The sequence below is a fragment of the Nicotiana attenuata genome, chromosome 5 (genome assembly GCF_001879085.1).
Source record: "Nicotiana attenuata strain UT chromosome 5, NIATTr2, whole genome shotgun sequence".
In the NCBI taxonomy this organism is placed as follows: domain Eukaryota; kingdom Viridiplantae; phylum Streptophyta; class Magnoliopsida; order Solanales; family Solanaceae; genus Nicotiana; species Nicotiana attenuata.
In genome coordinates, this window is record NC_031993.1 from 24,682,514 (window position 1) to 24,698,834 (window position 16,321).

Sequence of the window (16,321 nt, forward strand, 5' to 3'; positions counted from 1 at the left end):
TTTTAGGGCTGACGAGATCAATATAAATGGTAGACATGGGTCGTGGACAACCAACAATAAAATATAATGGCATGAACATACATAACATGGGATGACTAGACAATCAAGAAACTATATATAAGGTACGAGCTACCACACTACCATGAGAGACTATACAACAAAATCCAGCCGACAAGGCCTACCAAACTACACATGAGTCGACACCTATCTATGAGCCTCTAAAGGAACATAAGTGTTGCTACATAGCTGGAACAGGGCCCCGACATACCCATAATGTCTATAACAAAAATGCATACCAAGACCACGGCAAGTCTGAAGAAGGGATCTCGCCAATCACCGCTAAACTGGACAGCCTACTATGGTGGGGGAGCTGCGCCTGCCTGTCTATCAGGACCTCCAGCACGACATGCAGCGTCCAAAAATAAAAGGACGTCAGTACGAATAAAGTACTGAGTATGTAAGGCAGGGAACCATAAGTACGAACAGTATTGTAAGCAGGGATAGAGAATAAACAACCTGTAACATCTGGGTACCTCTGAGGGCTACTGACATGAAATGCGAGATACATATGTAGATATAGATAAACTTTTAAAACATACGCCTCTGTGGGAATCATCATCATCATATCGTACCCGGCCGTAATAGGCTCAGTAAAAACGTACCCGGCCATCATAAGGCTCGGTAGAATCATACCCGGCCACGTGGAGCTCGGTAAAACCCAACTGATTAGTGGTTGCACAATAGGTGTCGTACCCGGCCGACTATAGCGCGGCTCAGTAGAGTAAAATAGATACTATATATATAATGCATTCTCGACTCACGGAATCGCGTTCTAAACCTTTTGGAGTGACGTAAGGTCGATATTCTCCGTACACAATATTAGGACTAAATCTTCATCAAGAATCTTATAAGAATCGGGAAGTACCAACAACATTGATAACATAAGAATAAGAGAAGTAACCTCAACAAAATTGTTCCATAAGAAGGGAAACAATGTAAGTACTGCTAGCTTCTAAGAGCAGAGTATCTTTGGAAGCTCGTTCATTGCATTATGTACAATCGGAGTCGTGCAAAAGAAGGAAAGGGATAGCCTCACATACCTTGTATATGCTGCCCCAATCTCAAGCTATGCAATTTTCACGACTCCTTAGTCTACAATAAGAGAAACGACACTATAGTTACCATTCAAGCGTCATAACTATTATGTATCGACCACAACCTATTTTACGATGAAACGGACAGCACCTCCCCTATATATATGACTTCACACAATTCCAAACAATCACCAAACAGCCTAAACAACATCAATAATAATCATATTGAGCCTCCCAAAACAGTCCACGCACAACCTAATCACTTCATACATACGACGGCCACCGTGGTCGTGTCAAACGACCCGGAAATGTTACGAAGAACTACCAGCCCACAACCCTACATCTATATGGTGTTTCTCTACACCCTTCCTCGTCCAAAACTCCACAAAACAGTAGTAAAACACGCAGCCCAACAGCAACACAAAACAGTCCACAAAACAGTCCGCTACAAGTGAATAACTCGAACTCACGGCTTCCGATCACCGTCCCGTGAGTTCTTACATGTATAGAATGAATTACCATGAATTAACAGCAGAATAAATGAATGAAATATAGCAGTAAACTCACCTTACTTGTTGGATAACTCAGCCCTTATCTTGGTTCTTCAAACTCCAGGGTTTACCCCCAATTTGAACTTGAAAGAGAGGGAAAATCAATTAGGGTTTGTGGATAATTTTTGGGAGGAAGTTTTCAGGGGTTTAGGTCTGGTTATTTGTGAAACATAATGAGGGATATACTGCAGGAGATAAGCCTTTTAATGGGCTCTTTGTCTGACCCGAAATTGCCTCTTTTTGGGCTATCATTTAACCAAGTAGGTGACCCACCTACTTGTCACCTAGCAGCTTGTGCAGTCTCGCAAAAATATCTATATCTCTCTACTCCAATGTCGTATTGATAAAAGGTTTAATGAGTTGGAAACTAGACTCATAGATCTTCAATTTGGTGGGTAGATCACCCCGTAATTCCAAGTATATTGGGAGAAAAGCTTAATAACATTTGACCTAAAGTTTAAGTAAAACTATGAACCTAAGTTGCAACAACTCTTGTCGACTTTTGTTTCATAACTCGTTTGACTTCAAGACTATGATACGGATATTTTATGATTCATATACCTTAAAATACGACATCTTGATAGTATTAAGCACCCCTAGGTTTACCCAAATATACGGCTGCCAACATCTTTGATTCGTTTAACTTCTAATACTTGTTAACCACCCTTATACACCTTTGTATCATTTAAGACCAATAGGATTAACCTCTTATCATCTTAAAGATAATCTCTTCATGGATTTACGTCTACGACCTTATGGCATGAACTAACGTATGTGAATATGGGTTGTAATAGTGGTAGATACTGCAGCTGGGGGTCAAGTGTTGGAGAAAAGCTTTTACGAGATATATGCATTATTGAACAAATTTTCCAAGAGCAACCCGGATTGGCATGGAGAGATGGGCAGACACACAGTGCAAAAGTCTGCAGGGGTTCTTGAGCTAGATGTCGTCTCAGCATTATCAGCGCAGATTGCTACACTGGCCAATCAAGTCAACCAGATGAACTTGAATATCAACAAGCAACAAATACAACTGGTACAAAAGGTTCAAGCTTTTTGCGAAATATGTAGGGAGGGGCACACGAGCGACATATGCCCCGCAAACCCAAAATCTGTCTGCTTTGTGGGTAATTCAAATAGGGGCCAAACAAACCAATATGGGAACACTTACAATCCCAACTGGAGGAACCACCCAAACTTCTCTTGGGGAGGAAACCAGGGCACTCAGAATCAAGACAGACCTCAAGCACCTCAACAGCAATATAGACCACCTCAGGTTGAACAACAAGCGAGTCCTACAAGTCACCTTGAAGACATGTTAAAGAAAGTGATAGCTGAACAGCAAGCTCTCTCTCAGAAGGTGATGGCTGAACAGCAAGCTCTCTCTCAGAAGGTGATGGCTGAACAACAAGCCCTCGCCACAATAGTAAGAAATTTGGAGCGTCAAATAGGACAGCTTGCTAGTGCTCAAAACACCAGACCAGCTGGAGCTCTTCCAAGTGACACTGAAGCAAATCCTAGGGCGGCTTTTAATGCCGTGTCGTTGAGGAATGGGAGACAACTAGAAGAAGTTCAGTCTAAAAAGAGGAAACAGGTGACTTTTAATGAGAGGCCAGCCATTGCAGAATCAACATCAGAGCCAGCCAAGGAGCCAGAGAAGCCAGCTGGAGAGGCGGTGGTTGAGCAATCCCCACAATTGGTTGCAAGGCCACCACCTCCATTCCCTCAAAGACTGCAGAAATTACGAGATAATGCCACATATAAAAAGTTTCTTGATATCTTGAAGCAGGTACAAATTAATATTCCATTGGTTGACATCTTACAAGAAGTACCCAAATATGCAAAGTACATCAAGGACATTGTGGCGAATAAGAGGAGGCTGACCGAGTTCGAGACTGTGGCACTCACTGAGGAGTGCAGTTCCAGAATTAAAGGCAAGTTACCTCAAAAATTGAAGGATCCAGGTAGTTTCACTATCCAAATCACGATTGGTAAACATGCTGTTGGGCGAGCTCTATGTGACCTTGGAGTAAGCATCAATTTGATGCCGCTATCTATATTCAGACAGTTGGGGTTGGGTGAACCACGCCCAACAACAGTTATCTTACAGTTAGCTGACCGCTCCCTTGCTCATCCTGAGGGAGTCATTGAAGATGTGCTAGTGCAAGTGGGGTCTTTTATATTCCCAGCTGATTTCATCATCCTGGATTATGAGCCTGATCAGGAAGTCCCATTTATTTTGGGGCGTCCATTCTTAGCCACGGGCCGAGCTATTATTGATGTTTGTGAAGGAAAGATGACGATGAGAGTGGGTGATCGAGTGGAGGTCTTCAACGTTTATAGAGCACTCAAGTTACCAGCCCACTATGAAGAATTGTCCATGATCTCTGTGGTAGAAGGTGATGCCACGTCGTTAGTACCTTATGAGCCCTGCAGATCCTGTTGAGCGTGTATTGATTGGGGACTTAGAAAACGGTAATGATGAAAGGATGGGAGAAATTGAGCAAGTGCTGGATATGTCCTGCTGTTATGTACATGGGGTTAGAAAATTTGAAGAATTGGACAGGCCTGTCACTCTAACCCTCCCCAGGCCGTCTATTGAAGAAGCTCCGAAGCTAGAACTCAAGCCACTTCCAGCGCATCTGCGCTATGCTTATTTGAGGAACTCAGAGACACTGCCCGTGATTATTTCATCCAGCTTGACCATCACTCAAGAAGAAAAATTGCTCAGGGTCCTCCGCGAGCATAAAAGGGCCATTGGATGGACAATAGCTGACATCAAGGGTATTAGTCCATCTTTTTGGATGCATAAAATCTTTCTAGAGGACGGACACCGCCCCAGTGTAGAGCAGCAAAGGAGATTAAATCCCATTATGAAAGAGGTGGTAAAAAAGGAGGTAATCAAGTTGCTCGATGCAGGTATCATTTTTCCTATTTCTGATAGCAACTGGGTAAGCCCGGTTCAATGTGTGCCCAAAAAAGGAGGAATAACTGTAGTTGAGAACGAGAAGAATGAGCTGATCCCCACTCGCACTGTTATGGGCCGGAGAGTCTGCATTGATTATAGAAGGCTCAATAAGGCAACTCACAAGGACCACTTCCCACTCCCATTCATCGATCAAATACTAGACAAGTTAGCCGGGCATGAATATTACTGCTTCCTTGATGGTTATTCAGGATACAATCAGATTGTCATATGCCCAGAGGATCAGGAGAAGACTACTTTTACTTGTCCTTATGGCACTTTTACCTTCAAGCGAATGCCGTTTGGACTTTGTAATGCACCAGCCACATTCCAGAGATGCATGATGGCTATTTTCACCGATATGGTGGAAAAATTCGTGGAAGTGTTTATGGATGATTTTTCAGTTTTTGGGTCTTCTTATGATGATTGCTTGAGAAATTTAAGCAAGGTGCTGGCCCGTTGTGAAGAAACAAATCTGGTATTAAATTGGGAAAAGTGCCATTTTATGGTACAAGATGGCATCGTGCTTGGTCACAGAATATCTAGGAGCGGCATTGAAGTTGATAAAGCGAAAGTGGAGGCGGTTGCAAAATTACCTCGACCTATCTCAGTGAAGGGTGTCCGGAGTTTCTTGGGACACGCGGGTTTCTATCGGCGCTTTATTAAAGATTTTTCAAAAATTGCTACTCCTTTATACAGGCTGCTTGAAAAAGATGTTACTTTCAATTTTGATGATGCTTGCCTCAACGCATTTGAGGAACTTAAAAGGAAGCTGGTGACCGCCCCCATTATTGTGGCACCTGATTGGTCTCTACCATTTGAACTTATGTGTGATGCGAGTGACCTTGCCATTGGGGCAGTGCTAGGCCAGAGGAAGGACAAGATGTTTTATTCCATCTACTATGCGAGTAAGACTCTTGATGATGCACAATTGAATTACACCACCACTGAGAAGGAGCTGCTAGCCGTTGTGTGGGCCTTCGAGAAATTCCGGGCATACTTGGTGGGAACGAAAGTCATAGTCCATACGGATCATGTAGCAATCAGGTATTTGTTTACAAAAAAGGAATCTAAAGCTCGTTTGATGCGCTGGGTTTTGTTGCTGCAGAAATTTGATGTAGAAATACGAGATCGAAAGGGGACAGAAAACCAAGTAGCTGACCATCTATCAAGGCTGGAAAATCACGATCACGTGGAGGAGGGTGGCCAAATTAAAGAGGTATTTCCTGATGAGCAACTTTTTGATATAACCCAAGACCCTCCCCCATGGTATGCAGACTATGTGAATTATCTTGTGAGGGAGTACTCCCTCCCGAAATCCAATCTGAAGCTAGAAAGCAGTTCTTACATGATGTGAACTTCTATTGCTGGGATGAGCCCTATTTGTTCAAGCAATGTGCTGATCAGTTGATGAGGAGATGCATTCCTGAAAATGAGGTGGAATTAGTGTTGTATGATTGTCACGTATCACCTTATGGGGGCCATCATGGAGGAGATAGAACAGCTGCAAAGGTGTTACAATCCGGTCTCTTTTGGCCAACCTTGTTCAAGGATGCCCATGCATTCGTTAAGAAGTGTGACCAATGTCAGAGAACGGGAACAATCACAAGGAAGCATGAGATGCCTTTAAATAATATTCTAGAAGTTGAGCTTTTTGATGTGTGGGGGATAGATTTTATGGGGCCATTTCCACCGTCCAGAGGAAACAAATACATCTTGCTAGCCGTTGACTACGTGTCATGGGTGGAAGCAATCGCTTTGCCAACCAATGATGCCAAGGTGGTAGCTACTTTTGTGAAAAAGAACATATTCTCGAGATTTGGGACTCCACGGGCCTTAATCAGTGATGAAGGGACTCATTTTTGCAATCGATTGTTGAATAACCTTCTTGTTAAATATGGAGTTCGCCACAGAGTTGCTATAGCATATCATCCGCAGACAAGTGAGTGTGAATAGCAAGGACTGGGCTGCAAAGTTGGATGATGCCTTATGGGCATATAGGACCGCATATAAAACGCCAATTGGGGCGTCCCCTTACAAGCTGGTTTATGGGAAGGCCTGCCACTTACCCGTTGAGCTTGAACACAAAGCATACTGGGCCATTAAGAAGCTGAACATGGATCTTGAAATCGCAGGTGAGAAAAGACTTATACAGTTGAATGAGTTAGACGAGTTTAGGCTGCATTCTTATGAAAATGCCAAGCTATATAAAGAAAAGACAAAACGATGGCATGACAAGCATATCAAACCACGTCACTTTGAGCCAGGCCAACATGTATTGTTATTCAACACTAGACTACGGCTGTTCCCTGGGAAGCTAAAGTCGAGATGGTCAGGTCCTTTTGAGGTGGTGCGAGTCACTCCTTATGGTGCAATCGAGCTGCGAGCTTTAAATGGTGAGAGGACATTTTTGGTGAATGGTCATAGAGTCAAGCACTATTGGGGAGGAATGATTAATCGTGAAAAGACCAAGGTTGTACTCGCTGATGAGTAAGCGAGACTCTGCGTCGTGCCACGATGTTAAATCAGGCGCTAGATGGGAGGCAACCCATTCAATTGTTGTAAACGTTGTGCCGCGACGTTAAATCAGGCGCTGGTTGGGAGGCAACCCAACGATAGTAGTAAGTGTTGATTTTGTGTTTTAGGAAGTGCTAACCAATGCAGGTGACAATGGGCATGTGCTAAGGCCATCGAACGGGGTAAGAACAGGTGAAAAGTTGAAGAAAAATTTTGCCCAGGTGCGCGCCCGCGCATGTGGACGCGCATCTGGGCGCGCTAATTTGCACCAAGTCTGTCTTGGCCGCGCTAAAAATAGCGCGACCGCGCACCTAGACGCACTTCTGTACGCGAAACTAGCGCGGTCGCGCATGTGGACGCGCATTTGAGCGCGCTAATTCCTCAAAGATTCTATTGTGGCCGCGCTAATACTAGCGCGACCGCGCATCTGGCCGCGCTAGTTCCGTCAAATTGTCGCCAGTTTTTTTTTTAGTAGTTTAAGTTTTCCTTTTTATTTTCTTTTTTTATTTTGTTTAGGTTTAATCCCCCCCCCCCTTTTTCCNCAAGTCTGTCTTGGCCGCGCTAAAAATAGCGCGACCGCGCACTTGGGCGCGCTCTGAACGCGAAACTAGCGCGGTCGCGCATGTGGACGCGCATTTGGGCGCGCTAATTCCGTCAAGGATTCTGTTGTGGCCGCGCTAATACTAGCGCGACCGCGCATCTGGACCGCGCTAGTTCCGTCTAAATTGTCGTCCAGTTTTGTTTAGTCGTTTAAGTTTATCTTTTCCTTTTCTACTTTTACTTTCGTTTACGGTTTAATTCTCCCCCCCCCCCCCCCCCCTTCTAAACCCCCCGTTCAACAAAATACTCCCACCCCTCCTCTAACTCTCCCATATTCAAACAAACATCAAAACCCCATCTCACAATTCTGCTCCTAAATCCTTCACCCATCTCACGCTAATTCCCCAATTCTTTCCCCCCATTCTCACGACTTCTCCCCCATTCTCTTTCTCTACTCACCACCATCGTCCATCACAGGTATTAAACCTAGTTTCTTTTTCCTTTCTCTTTCTTCTCTTTTTCTAGTTTTATTTTTTTTCCAGATGTTGTTGTATGCAAATACCTTGTTGTAGTTGTTGTTCTTAGATTTTGTGTAGAGAATTTGGTGCAATATGTTGTAGTAGTGGTGCGTGATAAGTGTGGGGTGGAATTCCACCTAATTTGTGATCTTGGTGGGTGTATGTGGTGGATTAGTGTTCTAAAAAGCTTAAAAAGAGCTGTGAAAGGTTAACGCCCACAAGGTGTTCGTGGAAAGGCCCAAATGAACGTGATAATGTAGTTTGTGACCACCTATGCGTGTGAAGTCTAAGTAACCGCATTGCGTCACAAAATCTTAGTTGGGATGTGCTAATGTGTCCCCGTGTTGCAGGTATCATGGCTCCACCTAGGAAACGACAAGCCACAGGGGCCTCATCAAGCAGCCAAACTGGTTCAGCTAGGTCAAGAGGGGCTGCACAGGCCCGTTCCTTTGATGCTAGAAAATTTGTTTCGGCCAAGGCACAAGACCGCTTTGCGGAAAAGGCTCGTAGAAAGCCAATTCCGAAGAGGGGTATTCACGTCGGCTGGCTCCAGCACCACTGCCCGCACATGTACAATGAATTGGTGAGGCGAGGGTTGCAAACCTTCATCAATGATCCCGGAGAGGGTAATGTAATGGTTGTGCGGTAGTTCTATGCCAATGTACCGGAGCATGTTAATGGAGTAGTAACGGTGTGCCGACGGGCAGTGAATGCTTCTGTTAAGGCAATACGGACAGCCTACCAGCTGCCTCCACCCCCAGATACTGGTGATTACTTCTATGAGTACGGCCGCCACCCAATGAACGACGGAAAATGGGCACGATTCTTTGAGACAATATGTGTGCCGGAAAAGAAGTGGTCTGGATGGACTATGGGGAGAAATTCCACTCCTCAATACTCACATTTGAAGGGAAGTGCTGGTTGCACCTCATCAACAACCGCTTGATTCCATCTCACAATACTACAAAGGTAAATGGGCCCCGAGCTGCCTTGATTTGGTGCTTTGTAAATGGTTACGACTTCGATGTGGCCAAGGTGATGCATGATGAGATATTCGTCCGAAGTCAAGTCAAAAGGTATGGGTTCTTTTTCCCCTCTCTAGTGACTCAACTATGCAGGGATGCTCGGGTACCCGAAAATCTAGCTGTGGATGGGTTGGTACGAAAGGAGGGCAAGTTTCGTGCTGATAAGGTGACCACGGGCAAGGAGCCGGAAGTAGTAGCGCTGGCGGCGAGTAGTAGTTCTGATGATTTTGATGATGAGGAGGATGCAGAGGACAGAGTGGAGGCAGCACCACAGGCTCAAGAGCGAGTTGTAGCAGCTGCAGGACCATCTGGGACTGCGACATCTTCAGGAGCTGCCCGGGTGTCCCGTTTCACTGCTTTGGAGCAGGAGATGGCTGGTTTGCGGACCTCCATGACTTATTTGGGCACACGAGTAGACGCGGTAGCTGACCGACAAGTGAAGTTGGAAAAGAAATTCATGGGCTGGCTGCGAGCTCTGGGTCGTGCGTGCAACGTCAACCCAGACACTGTCTCCGACCAGGAGTGACACTTCAGAGAAGTTCCTTCACCTCACTGTTCTTTCAAATTTTAAGCCATGGGGACATGTCTTCATTTTAAGTGGGGGGTGGGGGTATACATCATTGTATGTATGTAGTTGTATCATTTGAATGTTGTTTTTGTTGTGTTTTATTTGACTTTGATAGTTTTGGTGTTAAGTAGGAACAATTAGTTTAAAGTAGATAAGTGACTCGTCCCGATGACGGATCCCTTTCGATGGGGCTCTTGAGGGACTAAGTCGAAAAAAAAAATATGAGAAAATATGTAGACTCTTCCCGACGACGGATCACTTTAGACAATGTTCTTGAGGGAAGTTAGTCTAGAGAAAACTCCAAAAAGATTTTTTTTTTAGGTAGTGTAGCAACTCCCCCTTGGTTTTTCTTTGGGCCACGGTTCTTTTCCAAGGGTTTTAACTTGAACCGGGTATAGGTAATTTTTTTTATTTTGTTTTCTTTTTGATTTGTAGAGTAGGTTAATGGGCTACGAGCTAGAAAATCAAGAGAGAACCCATAGCGTTGACATACCTAAACACAATAGACCCTAGAGTGCAACGCTTAGTCTTATTTGTTGAATCTCACTAAAGAGCCTTAATTTGTATGTTTGTTACTGAATTGAATGCTCGTATTGGAGCGTCTTGATGAGCTGATCTGGAATGAATCATATGCCATGTGTGGTGAGATTTTTGTGTAGTCCATGCTTTGTACTTGTGTCTAGAACTTGCCCGGTTTGTGAGTCGAAGCGAAATTTTAGGTGATGCTCGATGTGAAAAATAATTTTAGGCTTTCTTTGATCTTTTTGAGCTTAATTGTTTACCACAAATAAAATTTATCCCTAGTCAACCCTTTTGAGCCTATATACTTTTATTTGGTACCCACATTACAAGCCTATACCCTTTTTGTTCTTAATTGACATTGTTTTGATCCCTTTTACCTCTTAAAGCACTTTAATGGTGAGATGAGCGCTAAAAGAAGTAAGAAGGAACTAAGTGTAGGGGTGGCTTTTGAGTGAAACCAATAAAAGGCAGAAAGGTGCACTTGTTTTGTAGAATAATACACCACTAGCAGAAATTGGAAAAATTTGAAAATTTGAAAGAAAAAAAAAGAAGAATAATCTGAAAAAAAATAAGTATGAATACATTGTTGGCTTGTTCTTGCTAGTGGGGTATAAATTAAAGTGGTGCTTAAAGAAAGAGGGAACATTGTTGGGAGTGATTTTAGTTGTGAAATTGAAATTGGGATTGAAGAATGTGCGCTCAAAGTGATTATGTGATGTGTTAAAGTGCTTAGGAGGGTGAACCACTATCCCTAAATATATCCTACCCGTCCCTTATCCCACATTACAACCATGAAAAAGTCCTAATTGATTTTAGATCGAGTGAGCCTACATTAGTAGAGATTTACATTAAGGGCAAGCTTATGGTGCCAATTGCATGCATGTGACTTCTTTTGTGAGGGTGAGCGATTTTCTTTGATATATGTGAGCATGAGACTCAAATGTGTGGATTGATTTTATTCCCCCTACTGTGATTGTGAGGGCATGTGATTTGTGAAGGAAAGGTAAGTCTTGACTTCTGCGTGGAGTACTTTGAGGAAGTATGAATATTGCATGGCACTTGAGAGTCGACTTTTGAGGCTAGGATTGTTCACTGCTAGGTGTAATGAATGTAAATTGTTCTGGGTGTAATGCGTTAGGGGATATGGTTGAGTGAAGGAACCTCTAGAAAGTATAGGGTGATTGCTCGAGGACTAGCAATGAATTAAGTGTGGGGTGTTGATAAGAGGCTGAATTTAGGTAATTTAGCGATTATTTATGCTCCTGTTTGATTATGTTCCGATGTCATGATGTGGTTAATAGCTTAAAAATGGGCTCTAATTGTGAATTGTATACATTGCAGGATGAGGAGCCTATGTGATGCCTTAAAGAGGTGATTGGAACTACTTTAGAGCAAAAACGACCCCTCGGAGCTGAGTACGCACGAAGACGAGGAAAAAAATCAAGGAATTGAGGACCTGGGCTAGCGCGCCCAGGTGCGTGCCCGCGCTAATTTAGCGCGTTCAAAACAGTAGGATTGGCCAACTAGCGCGGTCAGATGCGCGCCCATATGCGCGACCGCGCTAGTCCGAATTCCGGAAATTGTTTGTCATGGGTAGAATTGGAAATCTGTAGGAAACCCCACTTAACCTATATAAAGTCAAGCTCGCCCAAGGATTACTTATCAAGGTTTTCATAGTCTAGTGGGAGAAATAGAGAGGCAAGAGGCAAGGAGGAAAATTAACCATCAAGTTCTTCTTTTCTTCCCTTTGTTTTTGCTAATTGTGATGAAATTGAACCTTATTGTGATGAACATGAGTATGAGTGGCTAAACACCCATTGTTCTGGGGTTGTGATTTAGCCATGAATATTGTTGTTTGATATTAGCTTAACCTTGATTATAATTCACCACCATATGATTGTTTCTTCAATTCTGTGTTTAATTGCTTAATTGTCTGGCCAGCAGTTAGGTTCTATTTACTATCTATGCTATGCTTGGGAAAGCCATGTTTAGATTAGAGAAGAATTGAAGAGAGCATGATCTTAACCCTTAGAGGGAGCGGATTTGTGGTTAGGATAGGAATATACCTAGTCACCGTGCTTAATTAAATATCGTGATCTTAATGCGTTCTTAATAGATTGATTTCATAGGAATATAGGCGTTAATCTATTGAGAATAGGTGAGTAGTACTTCGGGAGAAGGCTATGAGAGCATCTATCGATTAATTAGCAACCATGAGTGAATTATATGAAAGGGAGAGTTAATTAGAACACAATACGAATGGTGAATCAATCACAACCCTGGAATACTTGTCTCTACTGATTACACAACAATCAACTCGTTACTTGATAATTTAGCTAGTACTTAGAATCGTAGCATAGTATAATCATATTATTGTATTTTGCCTTTAGCTAGATTGAATAGCAAGTTTAGTGATTTAGTGAGTAGTTTATACAAGTCTCTGTGGGTTCGACACTCAACTTATCATTATATTACTTGTCGACCACGTATACTTGCGTGTGCGTTTGGGAGCAACAAGCATACCACATGGGTCAAATTGACCCAGGGTTCAGTCCCAAATCGGACTGATTTTCCTTTTCTTTGGGCTTTCAAATTAACAGAAACCCAACCCAATCTGCAAGACTTAAACGGGCCTAACCAAGGTAAAAAGAACCAAAAAATTCTTGACCCAGAACTTAGCACACAAAGAGGAAAATTGACTAACGATAACAAATAAAAGGCCTACAACTAATAACAGCAATTGATAAGAATCTAATCATGCAATCAAAAAGCATTTGTTCACCAGACTGAAAAAATGTGGAGAAGAAGATAGAACAGCATCAAGATGAGAAACAAGGAGTGGACAAGAAAAGAAAGAAAAGACGAAGGAAGTGAATACCCGCTTTACGCCTCTCGAATTCAACGAACAGAATAACCCATGAGGACAAGAACTCCGGCCGGCATCCGGGAAATCTGAGATGAATCATAACTTGCATTAATCAACAGCTTCTACCAAAAGCCGTTAACTAATGCTAGTTTTGACTCAAAACTAACGAAGAAAAGCGAAGAAGCAGAGTCTGACATTTCCGGCCTACTTTAGATTTGAAACTAAGGGAATTCTAAGGTGTTTTGAAAGAAATTGCAGTGGGATATGAGATGAGGGAGGTGCGGGGGTTATCTGGTATCAACTTGGGGTTGATTGGGCACGCCGCTGCCGGGCTGAGATGGCTAAGAGGTGAGAGGCGGCGTTAGGGTTCATTGAAGGAGATGAGAGACAGAGGGGACTTCTGGTTTTAGGTTTAATATTTGGTCATTTGGACAGTCTTATGTGGTTGGGGTGGAGACTCTGGACCGTCGGATGAGGCCAAATCAATGGCTCGGATGAAACGAAATGAAACGATGTCGTTTGGTCTCAGTGGGGGAAAGACTGGGTCATGGGATTTGGGCCTGGGACAGGCGGGTGCAAAGGGGAGATGTTTGGTCTTGGTTAAATGAATTGAAGACTGGCCCAAATCTCTTTCTCTTCATTTCCCATTTCTCCTTTCCAATTAATTATTTTTAGTTCCTTTTCCTTCTCTTTTCTTTTTTTTTAATTTTCTCAAATTAACAAAAATCTAATTTAATTCCTAGGACCTAATTAGCCTAAAAAACACCAATTAAACCTAAATGATAATTAACAAATTAAAAGAAAAACCACTCAAAATAAAAGTTAAAATTAAAAGGTGCAAATTAAACTTTTTTTGTGATTTTCTTTTTTATAAAAATGACTAATTACTAATTAATTCTTAAAAATATCAAATTAAATCCTAAATGCAAATGCACATATATTTTTGTATTTTTCATTAATAAAAATGCACAAACAAAATGCAAACAATTAACAGAAAATGCCACAAAAATCCACAAAATTGCAAGTAATGGGAAAATTATTTTGTTTTGAATTTATGGGAGTAATTCGTATAGGGCAAAAATCATGTGCTCACAGTCCTTAGGGAATTAATGAAGTTCTGTAGATGCGGAGCCCTAGCCGCAAAAGCGGGACCGCATGTGCAGTCCTGGGAGCGCAGATCCGGACATCACTAGGCAAAAAAAGGAAATTTCGAGGGTTTGAAGTTCATAACATCAAATTTGATTTTTAGCTCGGGAGAAGGCAATTTTGTGAGGATTTTGAAGAGGAAATCAGTGGATTTGAGCCACTCGGAGTTGGATACTCATGGTAAGAGCGTGATATCGGATTGATTTGAGCTTGGTTTGAGGTAAGTGGCTTGCCTAACCTTGCGTGGGGGAACTCCCCTTAGGATTTTAGTATTGTTGTTATATGAATGCCGTGTACGTGAGGTGACGAGTGCGTACACATGCTAATTGTTAAAAAACCCCATTTTCATTAAGTAAATATCTACGTTTTTCGTTGAATTGAGAAATACTAGTTCATGTATCCTCCTGCTTAGCTTAGGAAAGCATGCTTACGTCCATTAACTATCTTATCTGTTCTAATTGCTTACTTGGATTCTGTGTAGCATGTTTAGGATAGGAATTACCTGTTTCTTTGATACGAACATGAATAGAACTGTAGACTTTCAAGCTGAGACTGTTGTGTATAATGATTTGGTTGTGTATTTACTTTGGGACTACGGAACGGTATTCCGGGAGATCCCCCTGCATGATTACTTTGGGACTACGGAACAGTATTCCGGGAGATCCCCCTGCACATTTATATTTGGGACTACGGGACGGTATCCCGGGAGATCCTCCTGCACATTTACGATTTGGACTACGGGACGGTATCCCGGGAGATCCTCTGTACATTTACGTTTAGGACTACAGGACGTTATCCTAGGAGATCCCTAGTTGCTATCTCTATGAACTGAGTTATTCTTTCTGTGATTCCATTTTTCATTTACTATTACTATTTTAACTATACTGCCATATTTCATATTGTTTTACCTTGTTATATATGTATAACCGGTAGGGCCCTGACCTGATCTCATCACTGCTCGACCGAGGTTAGGCTTCACACTTACTGGGTATCGCTGTGGTGTACTCATGCCTTTTCCTGCACATGTTTTTCGTGTGCAGATCCAGGTTCTTCTTCTCAGCCATACAATCCGTGAGGCAAGGCGATCCAGAGACTTCGAGGTATATCTGCCGTGTCCGCAGACCTAGAAGTCCCTCTCTATTCTCCCTTCAGTTATAGACTTTCCTGTATTTTACTTCCTTTAGACTTCTGGAGTTAGAACACTATGTACTTCTTTAGCTTGTGATTCATGAGATTCCGGGTTTTAGGAGTACTATGTTCAGTTTGAGAGTGTTATTATTGTATATGCCAAGCGGCATTTTAAACTCCTTTTTTGTAATTACCTTGTTAATTGTTAGATTTGTATCTTTATTTCTTCTTCCGCAAAGTGTTAGGCTTACCTAGTCGAAGAGACTGGGTGCCATCACGACAGTTCACGGAGGGAGAACTTGGATCGTGACAAGTATCGGAGCCCTAGGTTCATAGGAGTCATGAATCACAATTTGGTTTATTAGAGTCTCGCGGATCGATACAGAGACATCTGTACTTATTTTTGAGAGGCTATGTAACTGTTAGGAAAAATTCCACTTTTGATTCATTGTCGTGTAAGATTATTGATATCAAAATTCTAAACCTCTGTCTTCTATTCTCCCATAGATGGTGAGGACACGTGCTACCGAATATGACCAGGCACCCGCGCCCCCTGCTAGAGCCGCCAGAGGCCGGGGCCGGGGTAGAGGCCGAGGACGCGCACGTGGTGCAGCCAAAGCACCCGCGCGAGCTGCTACAAAGGAGCCACCAGCAGCTCCAGCCGAAGCCCAGACGCCTGATACGCCTACTGCTGCTACTATTCTAGCTCTCCAGGAGACCCTTGCACAGTTCATGAGCATGTACACCACTCTAGCTCAGGCAGGGTTGATTCCCCTTGTGCAGCCACATCTCAAGCAGGGGGAGGAGCATAGACTCCCGCCACCCGCACTCCAGAGCAGCGGGTTCAGGTTGATTAGATTCCAGAGGTTATATCAGTCTCG

General features: G+C 43.0%; 1 protein-coding gene across 1 annotated transcript; it reads left to right on the forward strand.

Annotated features, from left to right (window-relative positions):
• Nucleotides 2,544-4,091, forward strand: LOC109226054. Its single transcript, XM_019390857.1, has 2 exons — nucleotides 2,544-2,681; nucleotides 2,865-4,091. The coding sequence occupies exons 1-2, from the start codon at nucleotides 2,544-2,546 to the stop codon at nucleotides 4,089-4,091; spliced, it is 1,365 nt and encodes a 454-aa protein (XP_019246402.1).

Coding starts and splice junctions, on each gene's coding strand:
- LOC109226054 (XM_019390857.1), top strand. CDS start 2,544: ATGGGCAGACACACAGTGCAAAAGTCTGCAGGGGTTCTTGAGCTAGAT. Junction 2,682..2,864: donor ACAAGCAACAAATACAACTG/GTACAAAAGGTT, acceptor GGAGGAAACCAG/GGCACTCAGAATCAAGACAG.